At 36.9% G+C, this 26115-nt stretch overlaps 2 protein-coding genes across 10 annotated transcripts; one reads left to right on the forward strand and one right to left on the reverse strand.

The window, feature by feature from the left end:
- The first annotated feature begins 966 nt into the window (after positions 1–966).
- On the forward strand, positions 967–17814 carry LOC108161316 (lysine-specific demethylase 6A). Of its 7 annotated transcripts, none has more exons than XM_017295536.1 (15): positions 967–1070; positions 1123–1439; positions 3159–3270; positions 6189–6364; positions 6519–6647; positions 9169–9394; positions 9453–9633; positions 9916–10176; positions 11370–11538; positions 13843–14564; positions 14630–14754; positions 15009–15428; positions 16270–16479; positions 16887–17013; positions 17550–17814. In XM_017295536.1, the coding sequence occupies exons 1-15, from the start codon at positions 1006–1008 to the stop codon at positions 17742–17744; spliced, it is 3435 nt and encodes a 1144-aa protein (XP_017151025.1). In that variant the 5' UTR covers positions 967–1005; the 3' UTR covers positions 17745–17814. The 7 variants fall into 7 exon arrangements, with proteins under 7 accessions (XP_017151025.1, XP_017151026.1, XP_017151031.1 ...); XM_017295537.1 differs by having other exon boundaries at positions 9916–10152; XM_017295539.2 differs by lacking the exons at positions 967–1070; positions 1123–1439; positions 3159–3270 and adding an exon at positions 4763–4925.
- A 1765-nt stretch (positions 17815–19579) lies between these two features.
- LOC108161321 (ubiquitin carboxyl-terminal hydrolase CYLD) lies at positions 19580–25325 on the reverse strand. Of its 3 annotated transcripts, none has more exons than XM_017295551.2 (10): positions 25013–25325; positions 23212–23412; positions 22151–22382; positions 21626–21801; positions 21382–21536; positions 21112–21330; positions 20801–21035; positions 20312–20453; positions 20055–20251; positions 19580–19827 (listed from the first exon to the last, which is right to left on the reverse strand). In XM_017295551.2, the coding sequence occupies exons 2-10, from the start codon at positions 23402–23404 to the stop codon at positions 19634–19636; spliced, it is 1743 nt and encodes a 580-aa protein (XP_017151040.1). In that variant the 5' UTR covers positions 23405–23412; positions 25013–25325; the 3' UTR covers positions 19580–19633. The 3 variants fall into 3 exon arrangements, with proteins under 3 accessions (XP_017151040.1, XP_017151038.1, XP_033248962.1); XM_017295549.2 differs by having other exon boundaries at positions 24949–25325; XM_033393071.1 differs by lacking the exons at positions 23212–23412; positions 25013–25325 and adding an exon at positions 22537–22558.
- Positions 25326–26115: the final 790 nt, after the last annotated feature.

A 26115-nucleotide genomic window follows, 5' to 3' on the forward strand; every position in this document is an offset into this window, starting at 1 on the left:
TTTCATGAAAGCCGTAGGACTTGCCATGGAATTCTCTGTCCCCATGAACTTATAACTGGTGAGGTCGAATCAGCTGCCCTCATTAGTCTTATTGGGATTTCTGTTCCGTCCCTTTTTCTCCGTTGTCATTCCTCTCTGTCATTCTAACTACTCTCTCTATGAAACTCTTGGTAGCCTCTGCCGTAATTACAATAAATGTTTCCATCTTTTTTCCTTTGACACTTGTGCTACCGCTGACGCACTAAAAGAAAAAACATGTTTATTGAAAATTAAATTACTAAATGTGGAGGGAGACACAATTGTTATGTTGCGCGAGTACTGCGTCAGCTGTTAGCACCCAAATTTGGTTCCCTGATCAATTATTTCAGAGGAAAATTTAATTGGGTAAAAATCAACCATTTATAAGTAAGGCAAAAGCCTCATTATCCTGAAAATGGTGGCAAATTTATGTTAATACATCAATAAGTCATCTATTTTTTTCCTTTTGCAATTAATATTGGTTTTTTTTTTGTATAAAAAGCCGTTTAGTTTTCATATTGTCGATTAAAAGGTTTTCGTTTTGAAAACGAAGAAATATTGAAAATCCCGTGAAAACGCGAGAACTTTCAGGCAAGGGTCTTGCCCCCTAGTAATAAGTATAATACATTCTTAACCAAAGCACAGATGTGCGAGCAATGTAGCTATAGGTCACGTGGTACACCTGGTACAAGGCTTTTTAAAGCTTTGGTTGAAGCATAATATTAAAATTCCTGATTTAATCCAACTTGTTGGAGTTTCACAATTCAGACCAAATCTTTTGTATTGTTATTGCCATCAGTTTTAATATGTGGTGTGTTTGAATAGGTATTTCATATCTGTAAAATAATACCATCGTTCCCTAAATATGTACGGTACCCTGTGTGCAGTGGTATAAAATCAACTATTCGATACTTGCAGGTATAAAATACTACATAGAATATCGTATGTTGTTCATCTCTAAAAATACTACCGTACACAAATAAGTAAATGTTTATGGGCAAAATGATTCGGATTTCCTTTGAGGAAATTTCCATGATCCGAGACCTCGACAGGTAAGACAATAACTTGAAGTTCCATAAGTTTTACTGATAGTTTATATTTCAGTCGATATTTTGGATGTCTTGACTTAGCTGATCCTAAAAATTTGGAAATAAAAGCCATAGTTCAAAAAACTGTAACAACAATACAAGATGATATTGCCTACTATATTACTAAAAATATAATTGTTGCCAATGACGGATCAGCAGGAGTGTTTAAGAATAACTCAACTGGAAATACTGGCAACGAAGATAACAAATTGCATGATATAGAAACTAAAATAATTAGTTTTTTCGAGGAGGAAACGCTTGCTAGAGACCAATTTACTAACGCCCTCTGCAAACTCGGTCACTTGCATCTGCTTCTTGGTGAATATTCCGAGGGTAAGTAACATCGTAAACCTAGTATTATTATGATTACTTCATAATCAAAACAAAAAGCTAAAACAAACTAACAAGAGTGTTTAGTCTTGAGACCACATAGAACAAAGACCGCAAATAAGAGTTATGAATGCAAATTCATGAAGGAAACATATTGGGGCACCATGGAATACACCACAAGTCCTATTTTAGTCATAAGGTATAGTTTGTCACAATCTATAATCACCGGCTAAGGTGCAGCCTTTTGACCAAACCTCCTGAAAATACCGTTCGGTACGTTGCTGAGCCAACTAAATTCACTACTACCTATTTGTAGTTCAATAAACCCAAAGCAGAAGTACCTGGGATATAGAATTTCATGCTTGAACTTCAAATTATCACTCTTTCTGTTAGCAAGAAAATTTGTTTTAACCAGTCGGAATGAGTTTCAGGCGGCTTTTATATTCGTAGATAAAATATTTTCAAATCTATCATCTTTTAGTAGTGTTCGAATTTGAGGGCCTACTTTAACTTTTGCCCGCGACGGACGTGGAAAAAAAGTTTTTTGTTAACTCATCGAGTCACCTTCCTTTACCAGTGCTTAAACAAAATTTTGTATCAGACCTAGTGGTCCTGGTGACTATATAACGTCTTGGATTTTCACGAGAGCTGCATTTTGGACGTTGTGTATTTTCGGATGTTTTGGCCAGTGCCTTCTTGAGTAATGCCCTTTTCTATCTAGGCTATCCCATAGGCACAGAAAGCTGCTGTATTTTGTATAAGCTCTTAGTAATCCAGATAATTATATTTTCAACCAATTTAGTCACAACTGTTCCTGTGAAATAGCCTCGCAATATTCATATTCCACTGAATGGTCATTACTTACGTTGTTCCGTGCGACGAAGAAGATATTTCCTCTTTTTGCGTTTTAGTGGCGGTATTTCGTCTGAAGGAGGAGCAGGAAGGAAAAGCCTTGACCAGATTGTATCGGCAAAACCATTTACATGAATTTTTAATTCTTTTGAATGAACCAATAAAAATTCGGAGCCGTGAGTCTCTGTTTTTCTCCGCAGCATCAAGTCTGCTTTGTAAAGTCATATAAAGGATCGGCTTGAGTTATCCATTTCAGTTACTTTGAAGAAGCAAGATTTTAAGTGTTTTTGGAAGACACTCGATCGTCTTCTGATGGAAGTCAGAAATACACTGAGGCAGGGTTTGACACTTGTTACTATAAGTACAGTGTTATATATCCATTTCTATGAATAGGTAGAAGCGACAAAGGTCTAATTTGTGTGGGAGCAGCACCTGGAAAAATAAAAAAAGGAGATACCAGATTATCGAATCTCGATCAGATCATTATTATAGCTAAGAAAGAGAAAATGAAGTTGCAGTGGCTACATTAAATGAACTAGAATTTTTTTTCTAGCAAGGGTTTTTTAATTTTTGTATTTGTATAGGTGCATTAATTAGACGTTTAAGGTTTCGTTTTTAAAAATCTATGGATAAATGGATAAGGCGCAAAGTGAAAAGTTCAGCTATTACTGGTAAGGCATATGACATTGGCGTTTCACCACAGCTCATAACAATATACATACATAGATGAAACCTGATATATATGTACATATATTAAGCATATTACCCTCTGCTGTTTTACATGCCCATTAGATATTTTTAAATTAAAATACTTAAGCTTTATTCTAAAGAGATATCTAGTATACAATAATATATAATTCATCGTTTCAGCTCTATCGGCATACCAAAAATATTTAAGATTTAATCAGAATAATTATTGGACAAATCATGAATTTATTTATGGAATAGGGATTGCTTACTTTAAGCTCCGGTGCTTTAAATGGTAAGTTCCACAATTTGATTTATTTTTTAAATTGGTAATTGCTGATGTTTTTAAAAAGATGAAAGAAATTGACAAGTTAAACCTCACATTTTCGCGTACATTCCTTTGAGAATGAATCAAATGTGTTTCTACAGCTTTGGTAAACGCCATCGTGTTTATGTAGCATTCCAGACTGCTCCGAGAAATCATATGCTTTAGCATTACCTTTGAAAGGTTTGCAACAGCGCATTAAAATTCATTTTTGATTAGGTTAGTTAATTGATTGATTTGATATGATAAAATGATTCTTCACAGCGGATTACCATCGCCCTATTTTGTATTAGGCGGTATTTTATTTTCTTGTCTGCGTAGTACTTATTTGGCGAACAAACATCAGCATCAAAAACAGGGATGATTTTTCATTGGTGCCATTTTCTGCATTTCTATTTCGCAAGAGGGGATTTAAGCTATCTGGCGGCGCTTTCTTCCGCCAATTTCACTACTAGTAGTTTCCTGTTTACTTACAGTTATTGTTCATAAAACGATTAAGACTTTTAACAGAATTAATTTGTTGGCAAAACACAGCTGACTGGGCAACGTAATTCCCAAGTGTATGTTCATCTAGTCTGCCCTATGGTTACATTGCTCAGTCAGTTTACATTTTCTGAAAAGTTAAAAGTGCTTCCCTCCATTTGTGTTGTGCCTACCTGGCTTTCCATCTACGATAGATAGTCCGGTCTCAGAACTCGTTTGCAAAACGTCTGCTGCCACTTTTTTCATTGAACGAATTACAGTCATTAATTTGTATCGTTTCCATACGTATATCTGATCTGAGTACTATGCTTTTTGGCCTTTTCCCACCCAGTATTCTACGCGGAACGGTGTGAGTTTTTGGCAGATGTGAAACCTCGATTCCCACTGGCACCAGTTGTCGATTTTATTGGATATAATTAAACTATACACATAAGGTATAGTGCTTATGCTTACAAAGTTACTCTTTGGAATCCCTTAAAAATTGCAGCAGCTCGGTTTGGGAGCTGGTTTGGCCTTGGCTGCTCGCAATTTGCTGGAGTGTCCCTTGCTTATGTTTCCTGGTGCCTCTCCCGAAATTTCGGCTGCTACTTGACTTCCTGTATTTCCCGATCAATCTCCAGAAGCTTGTCCAGTTTTGTTGCTTTGGTGAGGTGGATTGGTCGCAGAAAGAATAGTAGAGCAGCAGTTGGATTTGACCTGGTCGACATCAACAGAATTTTAAAATGCATTTGGAAAACATCGGATAAATATCGCATTGAAAAGTGGGGCTTAGGAACATCCCAGATGGATGGTGGAATAACTGGGAAATTTTCGGAACGGCAAATCCTGTGGATGGTCGCCTGTGGGAATGGGCTATTAGACGGTCGATCTGATTTGAGTCTAATATATACTAGAAATATTCACACCTATTCGATTAATTAGTAAATGGTTATTTCTCGCCATTCCTTGTTATCGAAATATGTGCATCACTAGTTTGTTACAACTTGTTTACAAAAAAAAAACTACTCACGAATTCTGAAAATAAAGTTCTTAAGCAACATTTACATTTTTTAAATTTCTAATGATATAAAAGTATGAACATGAAAGTTCGGAAAAAATAAAGTGCTATACACACACATATATATATATATATATATACATAGGTATGCTTACCAATTCAATGTTGTTTTTGGAAATGGAATTGGAGTTGTTTTTGGTATTAAAAAATGTAAAAGATGTTTATATATATTTAGTTGCTTAAACATTGCTTACAAGTGCGCGCCCATCTCAGGTATAAACATGTTTATGTACATGGATGAATGTTTAGTTGTGCATAAATGTATGTACATATGTATGTACGCGTATATGCCTGCAAAGTGTATTAGGATATTGATAATTGTGTACATTTGTATGTATGTTGAAAAACAAAAGAAAGTATACATATAGTATGTACATATACATATGTACATAGATTGCATAAACATATAAATGCATACATATGCACAAGTAAAATACATCTTAGTCTCAAAACGGTTGTTGGTTTTTCTTTGAGCATAACCTATCTTTCATCCAAATACCACGATAATTTTTGTGGCCTGGCCCCCAATTGCTTCAATAGGTTTTAGACGTTTTCAGCTCGTGCTTCCTTTAACTTAAGATGTCTACACATCATTGAGATTTTATACCCCCCCGCATCTTTTGAACCATCTTTTCATTCTGAAGATTAGTGTTTAGTTTTGGAGAGTGATTAATGATTCAAACATTCTCAAAATATAAGAGTATTCAAGGTCGTGGTTTTGTTGAACGAACCCTTTCGGTTATTCAGTCTTAACAGATGAATAATCCATGGATCCCGTCGGTCTCGATGAGCGCCTTGATCTCAGACTATAAGAGGTAGAGCAACCAAAGTTTTGCATCCAGACCCCCACTTTAGTAAGTGTATTTCAAAATTATTCCACACGCGAAGTTTCGAAATACACTTGTAACATTATGATATTGCAGGAGTCTGGATACAAATTGGTTGATCTAGCTCTTATAATTTCTGAGATCTAGGCGCTCACTGGGACGGACAGACGAACAGACAGACATGGCTATATCGACTCTGCTATTGATACTTATCATGAATATATATACATACCTTGTGGGGTCGGAAACGCTTCCTTTTGGGTCGCTTCCATATCGGGATCAGTCATTTTTGACATTTACAAATTTTTTTTTTTTCTTGCTTTTTTATATGAAAAAGATACGTTAATTAACAGCTAAGATATATATACATTTTACGATTTTGAATACGTGCGATCGGTTTAAAGTTAACATGAGTGTCCACATTTTACGTATATACGATCCAAATGTGCACTCCTTGAAACTAACATTTGACACTAATGTTTTTTTTTAAGATTTCAACAAATTTTTTCTTCTTTTTATAGGGCAATCAAATCTTTTCAGGAGCTTTTATACTTAAACCCCAATTTCACATGTGCTAACGATGTTCATTTACGATTGGGTTTCATGCTGAAGCATTGCGGTGAATACCACATTGCTTTAAAACATTTGCAATTGGCGCTGCTTTATACGAATCCATCGACTTATTCTGAGCTTCATGGTAAGGGTTAACATTTATACAACGTATATTTGCAGTATTTTTATTCTTTTAGACAGAGGAAGAAAGTCCATCGATTTGAAAACGTCTATTTTATTTTTTTTTTTTTTGTCATTATTGAAAACTAAAAATTAATTGATATTTTTTGTTTTTTCAGTTAAATTTCAAATCGCTCACCTTTATGAAGTTCAAAATAAGCATAAGGCGGCAAAGAAAGCCTATGAATTTCTACTCAACGAAAAAAATATATCGCTGAAACTAAAAGCAGATGTTTATAGACAGCTTGGTAAGTTACACGCAAAAACTAGACATTTTTATATTGATCCGATCGCAACCAGCACTCAAAGACTATACAGTTACCAAGATGTTGCCAATATGTGGGTATTCATGTAGTTTCAACAGTAATATTGTAAAAAGTACAAAGGGTATGGTATGGTACTGTCATCAGCCGCGCAGGATACTTTTTGTTGTGGGGCCGTGTAATTGATATGCAAGAATAAGAACTACGTTTGGTTTCCGTTCCGTCATAAGACTGATTTTGTAGTGTTTACTTGATTCCGTCTTAACTCTAAATGTTACTCGACAGTATGTTGTGTGGCGCTTTGTCGCCGAGCGTGTCGAGTGCAAGAGGTTCTACTGATGATGCAAACAAACTATTTGTCGCCGCGAAATGATCTTGTGACGGCTTCTTCGATCGTCTGCGTTTAACATATTCATTTAGGTGCAAATCGTTCAATAAAATTAAGTCTGACGTGCTTGATTTGTGAGATAGATAGATGTGTTTGATAGAAAACTGAATTAATGGGGAGTGTCCTATTAAATGAAGATGATCTTTATGAGGCTCTGCTGCTTGCACGCCATGCGCACCTGACTTTTGGCCGCCGCTTCCATGATTCTGCCATGCGTCTCCTGGTAGTAGGTGGACCGCTCGTCCGCCAGGCATTCTAGCGGTGCTATTCCCCCGATTCTGTGGGTTGCCTCGTCCAAGACTGTCCTGAAAGCACAGATTATGCGAAGTGCAGAGTGGGTAGCTCGCTATGTGGAGGGCATAGACCCAAGTACTTCCGCGCCCTCTATGATGGCGTGACTGTAGTGTATCCCACTGTGATGTTGGCTATCTCTACCATCTCACGGCTGGACACCAGCACTACCTCACTCTTCGCAGGTGCAAGTGCGAGCCCAATCTGCACCAGCCACTGTTGAATTGTTAGTTGTCTCCGATAGCCACTGGGTGTCGACTGCTGACGTCAGCCGCTAGGTTGTCGATAATTCCTTTGAACTCAGAGAGGGACAGGCTTGGAGCAAGGTAGACGATATAGATCCAGACTTTTCCAACTTTTGCGCGCACGAATCCCACCGCTGCCCACCGGGCAGTTGCCGATAAGATGTTCCAGGGTTTCGATGACCCGAGTTGGTGATGCATGCAACACAACGCGCCGCAGCCAGACAGTGACCTGAAAGTATTCCCAGTTACAGTCTGCAGTCCTTCCGTGGTAGGTGTGTTAGGTAGTGACTGAGTTTTTCGTGTACTCCTCCTCGCTTTTCGGTCTGTAATCTGGCCTGCTTCTCTTTGTCGCCTTGTAGCGTACCGAGGGAGACAGGCACATTCTCGCTTCTCTCATTTGCCAGCCCGACGCCTTCCTTAACCATGTCGTCCGCCGCCTCGTTTCCTTCGATGCCTTGGTGGCTGAGAATCCAATAGATCCGCACTTAATTTGTCGTGATTAGGGCGTCTAGTACCTCACTGCTCGTCAAGATACTTCCGTATCGGTACCTTGTACGTCTTGGTAAAGAGGAGGTCCGTGTTGTTCGCGTTGATCGCACTTGAACTGAATGTACTTACGATCTGAGAAGGATGGTCTTTCAAGGACTATCCAGGCAGATACCAAGGTACTCTTTCCCGTTATGAGTGTTAGGTCTGTTGGATGACGTGGTGTGTTCCTCCCCCCGTTTGCTACGTCTAAGTTAGTTGTTGGTATAAAGTCTATGTGTAAATGACTGCCAGTGGCGCCTCGCTTCCCAGCATCACTACTGTCAGGTCATTCGTGTTGTCATGAGACATAAGGTAAGCATGGATTCCCCTTGGTACGAGTACGACGGTTCTGTTCCTGCTTACCTGCGGAGTAGTTTGAGGGCTCTTGGTCTAAAGTTACGTATTCGATCTTTTGATACCTTGCTAACTTGCTCTTATGCAAATTGAGCTGCAGCACCCTTAGCGTCGTGTATGGAGGACTCAACATTCACACGACGCGTTGACTTATACTGTTAGGTCACCATCCTCCTCTTCGTCAGTGTCTCCCGAATTTAGGGAATGGAGGCTCCTCTACCTCCTTGCTTATCTGGAAGATCACATGCTGACCCTCTCGTCGGGTAATGGGTTAACGGTATGCAGGGCCTTCCAGTCTGCCGTTGGCACGTCTGGATTCTGTCCCTGCAGCATCTTCAGTGCTCGCTCTGCTTGGACTGCATCAGTCACTGCCGCGTTGCATAGTCGTTGCATTTGAAGATCTCGACCCCGTTCAGCCATCCAGCGCCATTGAACGTGGGCAAGGACGTTGGGGTCATCCTGAAAGTGACAAACACACCTACAACAGATCTACATTCACTGTCCATGATTAAACGTTGACCGTTGATGGCTTAAATACTAGTGATAAGGCGCATTGATGACATAAGCGACATATGAACGATTCGATCGATCTGCAGGGGTATATATAACTAGAAACTAGGCCCGAAACTAGAACTGACTTCCAGTGTTCGTTTATTTTCCATTTTGGCTATTTTTTGTAAATTTTATTTTATATTTGCAGGATGGATGTACCACTGCGTAGAATGCCTAGGCGAAAAAAAAGAACGTGAATCGAGTGCATTGATTTTTCTGCAAAAGTCAATTGATGCTGATCCAAAAAGTGGCCAGTCATTATATTTATTGGGCAGATGTTACGCAGGAATAAATAAGGTCCATGATGCTTTTCTGGCATATCGAAACTCTGTAGAAAAAAGTGAAGGAAATGCGGATACCTGGTGCTCGATTGGGTAAAATGATGCAAATTCCTGGTTTTTTTATCAACAATTAACTGAATAATATCCAAAGTGTTTTATATCAACAACAAAATCAACCGACGGATGCGCTCCAGGCTTACATATGTGCTGTGCAACTAGATAAAGACCACAAGGAAGCTTGGACTAATTTGGGCATTCTTTACGAGAGCTGCGGTCAGCTACGAGATGCCTATGCCTGTTACTTAAATGCAACTAAACAAGTTTCGTGCCAGGTAATAAGTTTTACAGACTATTATAAGTAGTAAATATGCCCAAATTGACACTCCGTAGTGTGAAAGGCAGAATCTATATATTCGTATTGTCAAAAATATCAAAATACAAATGACCGACACGTTAATTATTGAAAAATCGCGGTTTATCGAGGGTATTTTATTATTTCGAACAAACTCCTCGTGTTAACCCATTAAGGTCTGCTCCTAAACTGCTTTGGGACCAAAAACTGTGCAAACATCTGAAAATTTTTTGTATAAACCTGTTGTTTTATTTTGTTTTAGAAAACCACCATACATCGAAAAGAAGAAACAATACCCATGAACAAAGACGCCATTGGATTGACTAAAGGCTTATCACAACGTATCAAATTTCTGGAGATTCAACTTGGCCAGGCCCCGCTACCGAGTATTACATCAAAACGGCGGCAGTTATGTTCAATTGAAGAAGCTTGGAATCTTCCAATTTCGTTAGAAATGAACTCCAGACAACAACAAACAGCTCAGATGCTGCCGCGACAGGTAACAAAAAATAGTCATATACAGGTAAATTATATTCATAAAATATATAACTTGCAAACGAGCAAACGAAGCAAAACCCATACCCGTAACTCATACACTCCTTGCCACTTGAATAGAACACCTTAATAAGTTAGTTTTCTACCCCCCTACTGCTCACAAACCAAGCACGTTGGAGACTTCATTTATCTTTTAAGTTAAAGTTTATTGAATGATTGAAAGACAGTCTTTGTCATAATTCTTTAGGTGGGTTAGGCCCTCAGAGTGGGCCCGCATAGGCCAGTATGGCCCTTAGTTATCCGGATGGGGAGCGGTGGGATGTGGGGGTATGAACCGTCGCAGCTGTACTTAATTACGTTTGAAAGCTCTTGAGAGTCGAGGTGTTTTTAGCGAAGGCAAGTACTGACTTTTGCCTTTTGGTGCCTTACATCTGCACCTTGTTGACGAATCCTCCATTCTCCGCCCGCATATGGGCCAACTGCGTGTAGTATCTACAACCCTCCTCTACCCGTTGCCAGCCCACGCTAGCTTGGATTTCTCCTCCTGGGAAATATCCGCCATACCTTGGAGCCGGCTCTGTATTTTGAGGGCTCTGTATTGTCTTCATCCCCTGGTTCAGGCAAGCGGAGGAGGCATTCTTATTCCGTTTTGCTTATCGATAGAACGATCTCTAATTCCGTCTGCATCGACAACGGTACCCGATACTTTAAAAAAATAAATAGGGGTGTATTCCATTTGTGGTGAAAGGGGATCTGTGTATAGTGTGTGGCCGACCCCATAAAGTATACATGTCCTTGATCAGCATCAATACACAAGTCGGTATACATAGCTATGTCTGTCTGTCCATCCGTCCGTCTGTCTCGTTTGAAGGCTAGTTCTCAGAGACTATCGAAGCTCGGCTGCGTTCCGCCCCCACAAAGGACGAAAATCTGTGGCATCCACAATTTTAAAGATACGAGAAGACTAGAATAGAGAGAATGACCATATCTACCAGATTGCCGAATCTGGATTAGATTTGATTGTTATTTTTATAGCCAGAAGAAACAAATGGCTCACTTTTACGGTTTTTATATCCGAATTGGGAACAGTTCCCTGTAGATCCGGCACGATAACCCAATCCTCGCTGTCATCGATCTGCCAAATCCGTAACCATATATTTTCAATAATGAAAATACTAAATCAGGCTTGAAACTTTCTTTCATATATACATATTTTTTCAGGGTCCACCTCCACCTTATCCGCAGAGTCACATAAGTGAAAGTCCCACGCCTGCCAAACGTATAAAGGAAGACGCTCTAAATCCAATCTACAATCGATCGGGACAAGACTGCCAAGATATTATACAGCAAAACAAAACACAATATTTACAATTTAACCAAAATATAATAAGTGAGCAATTTTGAGTACCAGACATGCCCGAAAAAAACAATAGCTATAATTTTTCTCCTTTGACTACACCATGTAACTGCGAAAAAATCTCAGACATCAAACTGGCTTTTTCTGATACCCTTGGGCCTCACAAAAGGCAGACAACGTTTCAATAAAAAAAAGCTTTTAAATGAAACATTAATTCTTTTTTGTGCAATTTTTTTTTAACTCTGGAAATGTCGAAAATATTAGTTTTCTGTTTTATATTTTAATCATATAAAAAATCGCACTGTGCCAACAGTTAAGTCCTTCACTGTAGCCGTTAGGAAAGAGTCACGAAACTTTAACCGTTTTTAACAGCTAAATAATAAAATCCTATATTTAATTAATACTTACTAAAGAGACAGCCAATTACAGATTGTTGTATTTCTTTTTTTTTACCATTCATTCTTGCCTAAGTGAGTTCTCAGACATTTCTAGCAATAAAATCATATAGCTGTCGTTTTTATTCTTTGACTTAAATGATATGTATGGCAATAAAGGCTTATTAAATAATACTATACGTTGAAGATGGAAAAGCCTAATACAATTTTATTTCAAAATTTATTGTGGCTTAAAAGTACAAAATTTTTAAAATATTTTACTCGAAAACGTCGTATAGCATTTCTATAAAATGATATATTTTTTCCGTTTAAATCAATATCCAATCCTGTATTTAATTAATACTAAAACACAGAGAAACAATACGAATCCCATACGAATAAAATATAAAAAGAATCTAATTTATTTTGAGTTTTCCTGAGTATTTAAAATAGAAATTAACAAAAAAAAATATATATAAATTTGACATTGGAACTCTTAGTACCAGTAACAGGTGTAACATACTCAAGCTATGTAAAAACTTATACAAAAAATTGTTACAAAATACCAGTTTTATACAATGGAACAAATTTTCTTTATACATTTTTGGAACCCCAAGCCTATCAGAAAAAGTATGTTTGATGACAGAAATATGTTGGCAGTTGCACTGTGAATATTAATTAAGTGTCTTTGCATAGCCTTAAAACCGTTCTTTTGATATTCGGCACGAAATGAGTAATGCAATGAACTCAGTTTTTGAAAATATTTGTAACGTCCAGAAGGATGCTATTGAGAGCGATTCTTGATCGGCATCAAATGCTAAGTCCATATGGCGTCATACTTCTTTCCGTCACAATTTCAAATTTGTTTCAAAATTTACTCACTTTTCCTTACTCCCCCTCAAATCTCGAAGTATTGTGGCTTACACCATTAAAATGTGTTTCTTTTTTTTTTAATTGTCTGTCAAAAAGCGTGCCCACCGCTGTTTTAACCAGTGAGAACTATGAAATAGCTTTTAGAGGCTGCAGACAGCTTAGAGACCATATTCAATGACTTGGTTGTCTACGGATATTCTTGAGTGCATTTCAAGACTGAATCATTCAAATTAGTCAACATTTTTACCAAGCACTTAGTAACACAAACAACAATGAAACACAAACCATTAAAAATTGAAGCATTCATATTTTAAGAATGACGACAGTTAAATTTAACACATGAAGACATTTTAAACCCTGCGATTGTCTTCCTGTACGATCGTATGTAGAAAAAAAAGAAAGAAGTAGATGAGTAGCTAAAAAAAAGACTGAGTTATGGAAAATGATATCAATAATACTTGCCAGCTTATTATCTGCGTTTAAACTGTACATAAAACTGTGGTTTGTTTTGATGAACTTCCTACTCAATTTATTGCCTGAAAGTGTCAATTATTAACTTTGCTGTTCGCAGTATAAACAATAGAAGAGGTGGACAGTTCGAGCTCGAGCGTTAGTTACCTCTCTATTATATAAAAAATAGTTTTGGGTCGTCGTCGTTGCCCGATATTTTACTTTGGGTTGTCGACCGATATTTTATTGAATGAGGTTATAGGGGTTATTATACCCGATATTCAAAAAGAGTATAGGAATATATTTGATTTGTGGTGAAAGTGGATTTGTGTAACACCCAGAAGGAATTGTTTCCGACCCTATAAAGCCATGTCTGTCTGTCCGTCTGTCTGTCCGTCTTCACGATTGCCTTGATCTTAGAGACCATAAGAGCTAGAGCAATCAAAATCTGTTGTGTCACACTGTTACGCTCCTGGTGCGAGGCATTCAGAAATACATTAAATTGTATTCTTATAATTAGTTTCAGTCTATCACTAATTCTGTAATAAATAATATCGTAACCTTCGGTGCACCGAATTTAGAATATTTCTTTTTTTAATATTGCAATGTTATTTATGCTTAAAAAATATATACTTTTCAGGGACATTAAGTAATCACAATTTAGATAATGTACAAGAAGGAAGAATGAGTTCGGAACAAGCTATTTTGGATTCTTATGAATATATTTCCAATGAACTTTATACAAAAAATACAAATATTAAATTTGAGCCTACCACAATTTTATCGATAACCAATGATGAAACTAGTCGCCATTTACATGAGGATTTGGACTATACAGAAAATAATGCCAGCGCATCTATATCCGAATTATCTCCAACATTCAAGATACAAATGGATTCAAAGCAGTTGATGTCAGCTGTGAAGCTTTTGACAATCGAAGATCCACCAATAAACTGTACGGTTTTACAAGTAAATACGCCGCCGCCAACGCCCCCTGATTGTCCACCACAAAAACTATCGAGGGACCAACTTTTACCACCTACTCCATCTGTTCATTTAGAAAATAAAAAAAATGCATTCAGCCCTCAGTTGCAAGAATTTTGTTTAAAACACCCTATAGCAGTTGTGCGTGGCTTAGCTGGAGCTCTAAAGCTTGACCTGGGGCTCTTCTCTACTAAAACATTGGTGGAGGCAAATCCGGATCACAGTGTTGAGGTCAGAACACAAGTTCATCAGTCACCTGACGAAAATTGGGATATATCGCAAGCCAAACGAGTTTGGGCCTGCATATCGCACCGATCCCATACAACAATTGCAAAATATGCACAATATCAAGCATCCAGTTTTCAAGACAGCCTTAAGGTAATTTGTAGAACATACATATATAGATTTATATCGGAGTGTACTAAACAAATATTTCACCGCAGGATGAAAGTGATAGAGGATTTACAGGCTCCCAAATAATGTCGGACTCTGACTCCAAGGACTCGGTATCAAATTCCAACATTTCTTTAAAACGCAAAAAACACAAAAGCAGCAGCAAAATGTTACGGTACTTACAATCATTTATTTTATAACTTAACAAATTAAAATTCAAACATGAGATGCGCGTCAGGGAAAAAGCAACTAGCAGAAATTGAGATACTGCCAGAACCAGGGGCAGTGGCTTGCTCAATGGCACGGATCCAGATCCAAACCAAGTGTTATTAGAACTACGATCGAAGTTTTTTATTCACAATTGTTTTATCACTTAAGGATCTGTACAGGCAAACAAAGTTTTTAATTTATTTTAATTTGTACTCATAGATTTGGAACCAACGTGGATTTATCTGATGAACGAAAATGGAAACCGCAATTAAGTGAATTGCAAAAACTGCCTGCTTTTGCTCGTGTTATCTCCGCCGCCAATATGCTATCTCATGTGGGTCACGTCATTTTGGGAATGAATACAGTTCAACTTTACATGAAAGTTCCTGGAAGTAGGACACCAGGTCATCAAGAAAACAATAATTTTTGCTCAATCAACATTAATATTGGCCCTGGAGATTGTGAATGGTTTGCCGTCCCAGATGCTTATTGGGGTGGAATTCACCATTTATGCGAAAAGAACAATATCAGCTACCTTCATGGTTCATGGTGGCCAGTCTTAGAAGATTTATACAAAGAAAATATACCCGTTTATAGATTTATACAAAAACCCGGAGACTTGGTTTGGGTAAATGCTGGGTAAGTAAAAATAAATATTGAGAAGGAAATATTAAAAGGTTTCATGGAAACATATTTTAATTTACTTTAAAAAATTTTCCTAATTGAATTTTGCTATTTGTTCTGCGGATTGTAAAAAAAAATCCTTAAAATTTAAAGTTGGGTTGGTACGAGATTATCTCCTTAGATAGTGCTGAATCATGGGTTAGGATTGGTAGGATACTATACGAGCTCTCTGGGATCTCGGCGTGGACTTATCCGTTTTCCTTTGTAGCCCGGCCCGTCATGTCTCCTAGACTCCTCCTCTCCTCCACTTTTGTAACTTCTAGCTCTGCACAGACTTTCTTGACCCGCAGTCTTTGGCTTCCTTTTATCAGCTTGACTATCTCGCCGGCAGACATCCCGAATTCTGCATACCAAGATTATGGTAGTCGGGGAACACCCAGTATATATCTATTGTTTCCTGTGTTCCTGTCCTCCTGTCCGCAAGTGTCCGATCCTTTCATACTTTATTTTTTATTTGAATTTAGAGAAATTTTAGTTTACCCCGTTGGGCGGTTGGCCTTTAGGGAGTGCCAGACACTTTTTTTGTTCGTGTTTAGTTGTACAGTTTTCTATTTTCATCCCACAAGCTGCAGCGAAGGGGATCGGTTGGCAAGGACAGAGATTAATATTGCCCTGATAAGGTTAATTTCAACAGGGCCAGGCATGTACCTGACTCTCCTGCCTCCATCCCACGCTAGAGGATAGAAAGAAATATAAAACAGGTTGCTTAAAACCTAAGGGACGTATTTGCAAAGAAAAATTCAGGAAAAATGTATGTTTTTTGTATGTACCTCTAATATTTTGATTTATTTTTTAGATGTGTTCATTGGGTTCAATCTGTAGGATGGTGCAATAATATTGCCTGGAATGTTGGACCATTAACTGCCCGTCAATATTCTCTTGCCATCGAACGATACGAATGGAATAAACTGCAAGCATTCAAGAGTATTGTACCAATGGTTCATTTAAGCTGGAACCTAGCAAGAAATATAAAAGTATCGGATAAGAAACTTTTTGAATTGATAAAGTGAGTATTTATCTATCTGTACATTATACTGTTGTTACCTTTCAACCGTTCGTACCTTTGGATTGAGCAATTTGGAATAAAGGGATTTGTGTAAAACTAATAAATAATGATTAAATATAGTTTTTTTGATAAACAACAAATGAGTGTTAGATATCAAAAAAAAAAGTTCAAATTGGTCGTGCGGACTCTAAGAATGATATAAGAACATAATTACTGGTCGTGGTTTCTCCCTTCCCCTCTATGTTTTCCCATCTCTCATGACAAATGCGAGCTAAATTGAGAGAGATCGCGATCTTATTTTGCTGTCCTACCCAAATTCCCCACTTATCTAACAAAAAATCAATGTTTCTCTTTTTTACACATATTATACTTAAACTCGTTATTAATAAAGTTATTACATTTTCCAGAATGTGCTTATTGCAAACATTGAAAAATATATTACACACACAGGAATACGTAAAATTTAAAGGAGTGGAAATACGATTCAATGGTCGTGGAAAAAACGACGCATCACATTATTGTGGTCAATGTGAAGTATGTATATCTTTGCGTTATTTACTTTTTTTATTATTTGTATTTCTTTTTATTTACGTTATGTTCTGTTTATAAAAGCACTTGAAGAACATAATTTAAAAATCAACCATTATATTTTTGTTGAAAATTAGCTGCCGATTTGATATAGCCGTATGTTTCCTTATCCTTAAAATCCTCCCTTTTCAAAATTAAATCGGAAATTTCTTGTGAAAGGGCCTGGTCACGTATATGCTCGTCTACTTTTTGGGGTAGAACATACTAATACTCTGCTTGACAAACTGCTGACCAATTCATTTACAATAAAATACAGTAATTTACAGTAAACTCGAAAACGAAAACATAGAATCGATAAAATATCGATCAAATGCTAGTTCTAGTGCTGCCTTTTTTGTTTGCTTTTGTCAGATTCTCTGATTTGATACTAATTTTCTGAACGTTTATGCAATTCTTATTTTGACAATGAAATTCAAATTTTAACAAATAAATACAATACAATAATATAAATATATGTATATATATATTTTTTTTTATTATAGGTTGAAGTCTTTAATGTACTTTTTATAAAAGAACAGGAGAAACGACACGTTGTTCATTGTCTATCATGTGCACTGAAACTATCTCCATCACTGCAGGGTATTGTATGTTTGGAAGAATACCGCCTATCGGAGCTGCAGCATGTGTACGATTCATTCACATTATACAGAACACAAGGGCTAGCATATACACAGTAAAAAGGTTATTTATTTTCTTAGCATACCATCTTATACCCAATCAAATATATAATTACTTTCATACAGCATGCACTCAGTAAAATTGAATTACTTTAAGTATAAATACATACAAATCTAAAAAAAACAATAAAAAAATTATATTTTATACAACTTTTTGTGAAATATTCTTAGTTTTAAAACTTATAATAAATTTAATTCCTTTTACTTATATTTTTAAAAATAGAGAATTGGTAATAGAGAGTAGGGGCTGCTACTAAAATGAGGCTACTAAATGAGGCCACTCATTGCAAAATTAAATGAGAAGGAGAAACGTGAACGTCAGAAAATTGTTCAGTGCTGAGGGGCATAGAGACGAAGGAAGTGAAGATTACCTTTGCTGAACTAAGAGCTAGGCGACGAGTTATCCTGACCAGGAAGGTGAGTTATGAGTTCGAACAACGATCAATTCAAATAGGGGACAGAGACGGCTTTAAGTGAGGTTAGCCGGTGAGTTCAAAAAGCAAGCCCCATGAAAATTTTACTTTTTTGATATTAAGCGAAGTATGTCGCTAAGTAACAAGGAATTATAATAATATAAGAAAGTATTTAAAGATTTAATCGTCTCGGAACGCCTCAATAATCAAATGAAGTGTGTAGAATCCAACCAAGCGAATCGGACAACAGAAAAGTTTGCGTCTTTTATTTCAACCGTCTGCAGAAATTTGAGTTTGGAAAACTGGAAAACTTGAGTCTTGCAAGGATTTGGAAACATGCTGATAGACGTGTGAAGGTGCGAAATGCATGCTAATTGCAGGTGAATGTGTTTCGTCATTTCGTCAATAGTTTCATATATATCATAAATATCTTGATATGTGGCCCCGAAATGCTGGAAAAAATTCGTTTCGAGCTCGACATAGCCCAGATGAGTTTTTTAGTAGGCTGCGAAAACTTCAATACGCTGTTTATATCGTTAAAAGCTGAGTTGGTGGCTACTCTCGAATGAAGCCGCTCACGCGCATCTTTCATTTTATTGCCTCAATCAGGGAGAATACGGCCCAGGAGGTCAAGGAGCCCTGCTTCGGGTCAGGGTGAGCTTTCGATCAATTCTGTCCCTCTATCAAAACCAGAGGCCGGAAGAAACCTGAATGGTCGACTGGAAAACTAGGGGAACTCCGGATAGTCTCGCGGACCCTCTTCAACAAAGCAAAAGCTTTATAAGTTGAGCAGAACTGGGCGGAGTATAAGGCCAGTCTGCCCGTTAAACTTTCTCCTCAACACCCACTTGCCTGGCTGCGATGAAAACAGAACTCACACGAACAACTGGCTTCACACCAACGTCGTCTTCATTCCTAAGGCACACAAGGCCGCGCACGCTGCCCCCAAAGACCCATAAGTCTCTCGTCCTTCCCTTAAGCGTCCAAGCGTCCCTTTTCTGCAAGGAGTACACACTGGTAGACTTCCCCGACATAGAAGGCACCTTTAATATCATACATACATACGTACATCAGCTATCACAGGTGCACTGACGGTGAGCCTAATCGATGAGATGCTACAATGCACGACCGTTGGGACATCACTGAGGACGTCAACCAGATTTGTCAGCAGAAGCACACCGCAGGGCGATATTAAACGCGACAGTACAAGAAAAAGTGGTGTGTTAATTTATCCCATTGGGTCCGAAGAAGGCTAAATGTGACCTAGGCCAGAAACTAAAATAGCAGCCTCTTATCGTTCATACTGTTTCTTTAATACGAACATAAGACGGGATTCTTAAGGGGCAGATTGACAATTTAATCATTCAATCAGATTCAATCAATTTCAAAATCTAAAAAATTTAAATCTGAAACGACCAAACAATTTTTAGGCATTGTAAAAGTTTTATTAAAAACATACGATATTTATTAATTTTATTAATGGTACATCATAGTGTCTGTGCTTTGATACAGACACATATAGGCATCGCAAAAAATTCGCTTGGCGTGATCAGGTAGAACTTTATCATTAGGTGATGTTTCATTAATAGAGCGCGCACCTTCATCGGAAAGCCACTGTGTTAATTCGGGAACACATATCATTTCCGGTATGTTATATCCATTCTGTTCACCTAAAAGAAAATATAAAAGGCATATGTAAAATGTATCGTATTGGTTTCAATGCACAATATTTTATTTAAGGATGGGGGACCGGATAGATCGCTATATTCAAATCAAGAGAAAACTCGGTCCGCAAAGCCTCCAGGACAATAAATAAAAATTAAACTGTGAAAGCTGACATCACATGGCAAGTGTGACTCCGAATAACGATCACCAGTGTATATATAATGTAACTTACCCTTTCTATCAGCCATTGAATCGAAAAAACACCATGGTGCATCTGGCCCAGAACCTGATTTTACAAACGCTACATAATGCGATGTTTCTATACAAACAACTGAAAATAGTTCCATGTAAACTCGTGGTACTACCATATGATCAGCCATAATTCTGAAGTCCTTGGGAATAAATATTTTTGTATGCACATGATTATTCCTAAAATTTAATGAATAAAAGTAAGATAATGAACCTATATAATCGTAAATTTAATTTTACCTTTTTGCATGCATATGAAATGTAACAAGGCATTTTTGACAAAAGGCTGTACACTCAAGACCTGAGCCGACTTGTAGACTTCCAAAACATTCATTACATTCATATTCAGCTAGTTTTCCACACAGAAAGCACTGTCGAGGAGCTAAAATAATTAGAAAAATGTTCAATAAGGCTTAATAGTCGCATATAATAGAGAGGAAGTGAATTTGAGCGGAACGGTGTGAGCCGTATATTATATGAGATTATGTTTTATGTTTGATATCAATTCCCGAACACATAAAGTATACAATTTCTTAACCAGCATCAAATGCTATGCCGGCTTGGCTAGTCACACTTTGAAGATATGTACCAGAAAATTTAAAACTCAGAAACAGGTCGTTTCGATCGAATCAATATTACAGCCAGAATGAAGGAAACAATAATATGTTTTACGAAATTATTTCTTTTAAGAAGAAGAAATACAATTTGGGTTTTAATTTTAAAGCTTACAGTTTTCAATTATGTCTGTCACATCTAGAACTTGCGAGGGTAAAATTCTTGGATACATTTTGTAACTTTTTCCAAAACGAGGCATCTGAATAATAAAACAAGAGGGAACCTCCTTTAGTTTGATATTCGACGAATGAAAGCTTTGTTCAAAAAGTTGCTGGACAGTTGGTAATGTTAGTTTTTCATCTTTATCCACAAACAGTTGATAAAAATATGAGTCTTGTCCAGAGCTAAGCTAAAAATAAAGAATAAAGAAAATAAAGAACTGAACTTAATACAAATTCTCACCATAAAATGAAAAATTAACGCACTTTTAAGAATGGTTCGACGCGCATAATTTGTGATAGCAAACTGTTCAGGAACTCTTCAGGATCTTTTTCCTCGCATGTGAGACCACTTACAGAACTGAGTTGGTCTAATAGTTCTCGCAGCTTCATAACGCTGTCAGATCGCACAAATAATTGTTTCCTCAATGGATTAACAATTTCATCCCGCAAAACCTTTTGAACATCTCTGTAATTCCGAATATCCTGTTGGAAAATTATTAGATTACAAGATTTTCAGCATCGTTATTGTCTTACTTTGGGTCCTGGAGATCGGTACAGTATAGAATCAAACACACTAGTAAAAGTGAACATTGAAAATAGTGTCGCATCAAGATAGCAAGAGTTATGATGTCCTTGTATTCCTTTGAATTTTCCACAAATTTTCTGGAGCTCATCCGAACTATGTATTCCTAAAATAAAAGATAAGGACGTGTCAATTGTCGATTGTCATCTTGATCAATAAGAATTTAAATTGTGCAAGCTGTAAGTATGCACTTACGTAGTGGCGGTACTGAACCAGAAATAGAAGGGCACGCGACGACACCGAAGTTTATCTCCTGATTGTTAGTAATCTTGTTTCCTACATGGTAGCTGTCTTTATCGGTGAATCGTCGATCAGTTTTGCACCTGTCGGACGTTACAAAAATAGCCCGACCTTGGTGACACGTAAATAAGCTGAAAATTGTGAACAAACAAATTTTTTTAAATACCTATTAATTATTATGAATTAAATACATAATTCAATATTATTATATATTCTTCATATTCCTATTCCATATTTGTCAGAGGGCCTCTCCTCCACGAATATACCCCTATACTTTTCGAGTACCGAGCATAAATATTGGCGGTTTATGGCGGAAAAATGTGATTTTGCACTATAGCGCAGGGAACAAATCACATTTTGAATTCGGACAGCGGATTCAGTTTCAGCGACATACGACATAAATTAATTTAAAAAGAAATGCACATCAATTTTAATTACTATCTACTTATTTTTATTAAAAATATGTAAATAAATATATACCGAAGGCCATTGTAACTTCCATCTGACAATGGAATGTTCTTCAAGAAAGGTTCGTCTTCAAGCTCTATTCCAACAAGTACGTTTTTAGAAATTCCTGGAGGTATACCAATCCATCTAATTACACCATACACATCTCCACACACTCCAGAATCAGATACTTCGACGAGGGAGCCAATTGCAAGCTCTGTTCCTGGTATTTCAATCAGGCGTTGATAATCTGAAATTGTGTGACCTAAAAATTGCATTTCAAAAGGTAAAAAGAAAAATAATTAATAAAAAACCCCGGTACGCAGTCAGTATATGTTTATGTAAGGTTATGATTTATGTAACTTATGCAATATATTTCTGCCACCTAGTGACACAAAATATTGCCACTGTTTCCATACCGCACATTCCGTTAAATCTATTTATCTGTCTCTCTATCAACGGCTTATCCTCCGGACCCTACTCTACATACTTTTCACAGTCACAAAACACGTAACACACACAAACGAATAGATCAACGCATACTGAATTATGTTTACATTTACATACGGGCTATTTGGATATTCAGGCAGGATCCGGTTTTTATTTACTCTTTGCGTTTTCAGCCAAAACGTTTCGTTTTTATGTGCCCCCGTTTTGTCACATTTTCTCATGTCCTGTTAAACGCACAAATTAGTGCTGTTAAACCCACAATTTAGTTTATTGCGCGCACAAAAGCCTCTGTTATGTTTAACATCCCAAAAATCGATACCAAAATCGGACTGAGTCAGCTGTTTGCACGAAAACGTAAGGTGTTGTTGTATTAACCAATTATTTCAAAGCCAAATTTGAGTTTGGGATCAAATGAACGATTTACTTTGAAGGCACAAGACAAATTGCCCTGGTAATGGTGTCAATTTTATGTAAATGCATCAATTAAGAATAGTTTGGTTTTATATGTTGAGCTACTGAGCACTATTTGAAATATTCACACAGAGCGACGTGTACTAAACGGGCGAAACCGATCAAATCAAAAGGGTTTGTTTTTACAATTTTGAGCCAACCAAAACTTGTTTATATAAATGAGAGATACTCACCCAAAGATTCATCTTTGACTGCTATCGATAGCGGGTTCGAAGATTTCGGCGGACCCTCGTCGTCACTGTTGCCCTCCACAGATGTTTTATTTTTATTTAAAATCATAGCTGCTGCCCCGGCATGTGTTGGCCAATTGGCCCCTAAAATATCAGCTAAATCGACATCCTTATGTGTTGGATTTTCAACAACCATATCGTTCACTAAAAATTAACATTTTAGGAAATATAATTAGCCATTGTTTGTATTAAATTTAATAAGTTACTCGTTATATAAGATATATAACACTGTGCGACAAAATGAAACTTTTTGTATGTACTTTGCACGAGAAAAAAATTAGATTAAAGGTCTAGATGAGTAGAGGACCTCCTCATACTTAGAATTTGCAATATACCCACAAAATCTTTGTTGACTGCGCACTTTTTCATAATTTTCACTCCATATCTGCTTTAAAAAGAAAATTTTACCTTTCGCAGAATTTTGACTCGGGATTCGGGAAGATTCAGCGAGGTCTTGCGCCCAAACTTGCCTCGACGTCAAAAAAAAAAATTAAATTCAAATTTCAAATTCAAAACTGATCATTTTTTGCGTTTCTTGAATTACGACCGTTTTTATTTTACAAAAAAAAACACAATTTTGTATTTGATTTTAACGGTAAAATTGCACTTAACGGAACTTAACGGCAAAATTCAGCATTCAGAGGTTGGGGAAAACGGTTGCAGGTTAACCATTTATCCATAGAACGATACCTTAAACGACGCCCAATTAATGTAAATATGAAAATACAAGAAATAATTATTTTTCTACTTTTCCCGATTATTCAAAATTTTGGAACAAAAATAAAGCAAAAAATTATCAATTTTGAATTTGAAAGTTTAATATTTTCAAAACGATAAGCTTATGGCATTTATTCAGCATTTCAGAATTGCAAAGTAAAATACAACCAGACTTAAGATACCTAACAACCTCTGCACGACCTTCCTCCTCTAGGAATCTAAATCAAACTTTTTTCCTGCATCAAACCGGCGTTTTCTGGTAGACTTCGGGCTCCAAAAGTACCCAGTACTCGAAAAGTATAGATTTGTGGTGAAAGTAGATGTGTGTAACACCCAGAAGATCAGCATCAATAGCCAGGTCGATATAGCTATGTCTGTTTTTCCGCACGACATATTTGACGCCTAATTCTCAAAGACCATAAGAGCTAGAGCAACCAAATTATGTACGACGACGACCCAAAACTGTTTTCTATAATCGAGAAATAAAGACCAGCTGACACAGATAATACTGCCGCAGTATTGTGGACCATTTCTGTTGCTCCGAACGATGTCATTTGAAAGCATGATTTGAATGTGCCAATGGACTTCAGGAACAGGTTTGAACCTGGATCCTTGCCGCTGAGCAAGACGATCAGTTCTTGCCAGATTTTCCTTCAAACTGGTTTAAGACGCCAACAACGAATTGCAATTCTACTAGAGATTTTTCTAGATGCTTCGTAAAATAGAAATAAAGGTGTTAAAACAATTGAAATACTTTATCATGCTAATTAAGATAAACCAGAAATATAATAACTATTCCAAAAACTTAACCAAATTTCTAGTCAACAGAGACAGCCTTCTGTGGCACCTACAAAAACAACTCAGTTGGGATTCGGTCTGGCAGTCTGCTGCAGACCCGAAATACGGCTTTACAGATGGCTGCATATGCACTGTATGACAAACAACCAATTTCTTACTACTTACATGTATGTACTTATTTTTAAAAGTTAGTCATAAATAAAAATTCACGATTGTACATAACACGTACATACATATATACACAAAGCACTGCTGTGTCTGTGTTAAATTCTTTGTTTGGATTCTTTAGAACGTTTTTAAAATGTAAACTTAAATTAAATATCGCAACAAAAGTTCAACAAAAATTATTTTCTCCCATTTCTAGTATATGTACAGACATGGGGTATGACAAATTTAGACGGCCGTGAACAGAGCATTGAGAGCACGAATTATAAAAAAGAAATCCGAACAAATCATATTAATACAATTTTTAAAGTTAAAAATGACTTTTACTGGCACAGTCAACAAATTTGTGTGACTTTGATAACATAAAATATGTTGTGCTATATAGAATAGCGATAGCGATACCTATATTATCGATGGTTGAACATTTAGCCGAACATCGATTGTTTCTGTCCACAATGGAAAGTATCGCGGGAAAAAATTTAACAATGTAGACATATTTAATTTAATTTTATTAAATTTAAGCGCCCATACATTTCAATGGTTAACTGCAGTGAGGTTTTTGGAATCGTCGAAATCCGCGCCGTCTCTCTTGCACGAAGGCGAGAGAACATATAGATTCATCTGTGAGTACGCACAAAACCCTCAAGTACGAATTTCTGTGTAATTGTGCAAAGCAGAAAGTTTATGGAATTATTATTTTTTTCTTGCCATTGATAGCACATTTTGTATGCATATGAACCCCTTCGGCTATATATCGCATAGAAAAATTCTGATTAGGAACATTCTCGATGGATAGTGGAACAACTGAGAAATTTTCGGAACGGCAAATCCGTAAAAAGCAATCCTAGAAAACGATGGCGGGCGGTCACCTGTGGGAATAGGCTATTACGGATCATCCCAGTGTGAATACAGTATTAGAGAGACTTTGGGGAAAGTCTAGAAAGAAACATCATTCTTATAGGAAAAAAAGAAGAAAATACCAAACACTACCTGAAAAGTAAACCTATGCGTATATTAATGGGCTCTCAGATTAAAGTTAATGAAATCATATGCCGATTGGTTAAATTTTTTAAGTTTTATTCAATTTAGAAAAGAAAATCGGGAAAAAGTATTTGAAAATGGGTAGAGCAAATAAAACAAAAAATCACAGCTGATTGACCAGTGTAA

Source organism: Drosophila miranda, chromosome 4 (assembly GCF_003369915.1).
Source record: "Drosophila miranda strain MSH22 chromosome 4, D.miranda_PacBio2.1, whole genome shotgun sequence".
Taxonomy (NCBI): domain Eukaryota; kingdom Metazoa; phylum Arthropoda; class Insecta; order Diptera; family Drosophilidae; genus Drosophila; species Drosophila miranda.

What these genes read in the sequence shown, in the direction of transcription:
- LOC108161316 (XM_017295536.1), top strand. Translation starts at nt 1,006, where the DNA reads ATGTTTATGGGCAAAATGATTCGGATTTCCTTTGAGGAAATTTCCATG. An exon ending in ATGATCCGAGACCTCGACAG is followed by an intron (nt 1,071 to 1,122) that starts GTAAGACAATAA and finishes TTTATATTTCAG; the next exon opens with TCGATATTTTGGATGTCTTG. An exon ending in GATACCTGGTGCTCGATTGG is followed by an intron (nt 9,395 to 9,452) that starts GTAAAATGATGC and finishes TAATATCCAAAG; the next exon opens with TGTTTTATATCAACAACAAA.
- LOC108161321 (XM_017295551.2), bottom strand. Translation starts at nt 23,404, where the DNA reads ATGGTTGTTGAAAATCCAACACATAAGGATGTCGATTTAGCTGATATT. An exon ending in AGTCAAAGATGAATCTTTGG is followed by an intron (nt 22,383 to 23,211) that starts GTGAGTATCTCT and finishes TGCAATTTTTAG; the next exon opens with GTCACACAATTTCAGATTAT. An exon ending in TTCAATGGCTGATAGAAAGG is followed by an intron (nt 19,828 to 20,054) that starts GTAAGTTACATT and finishes ATTTTCTTTTAG; the next exon opens with GTGAACAGAATGGATATAAC.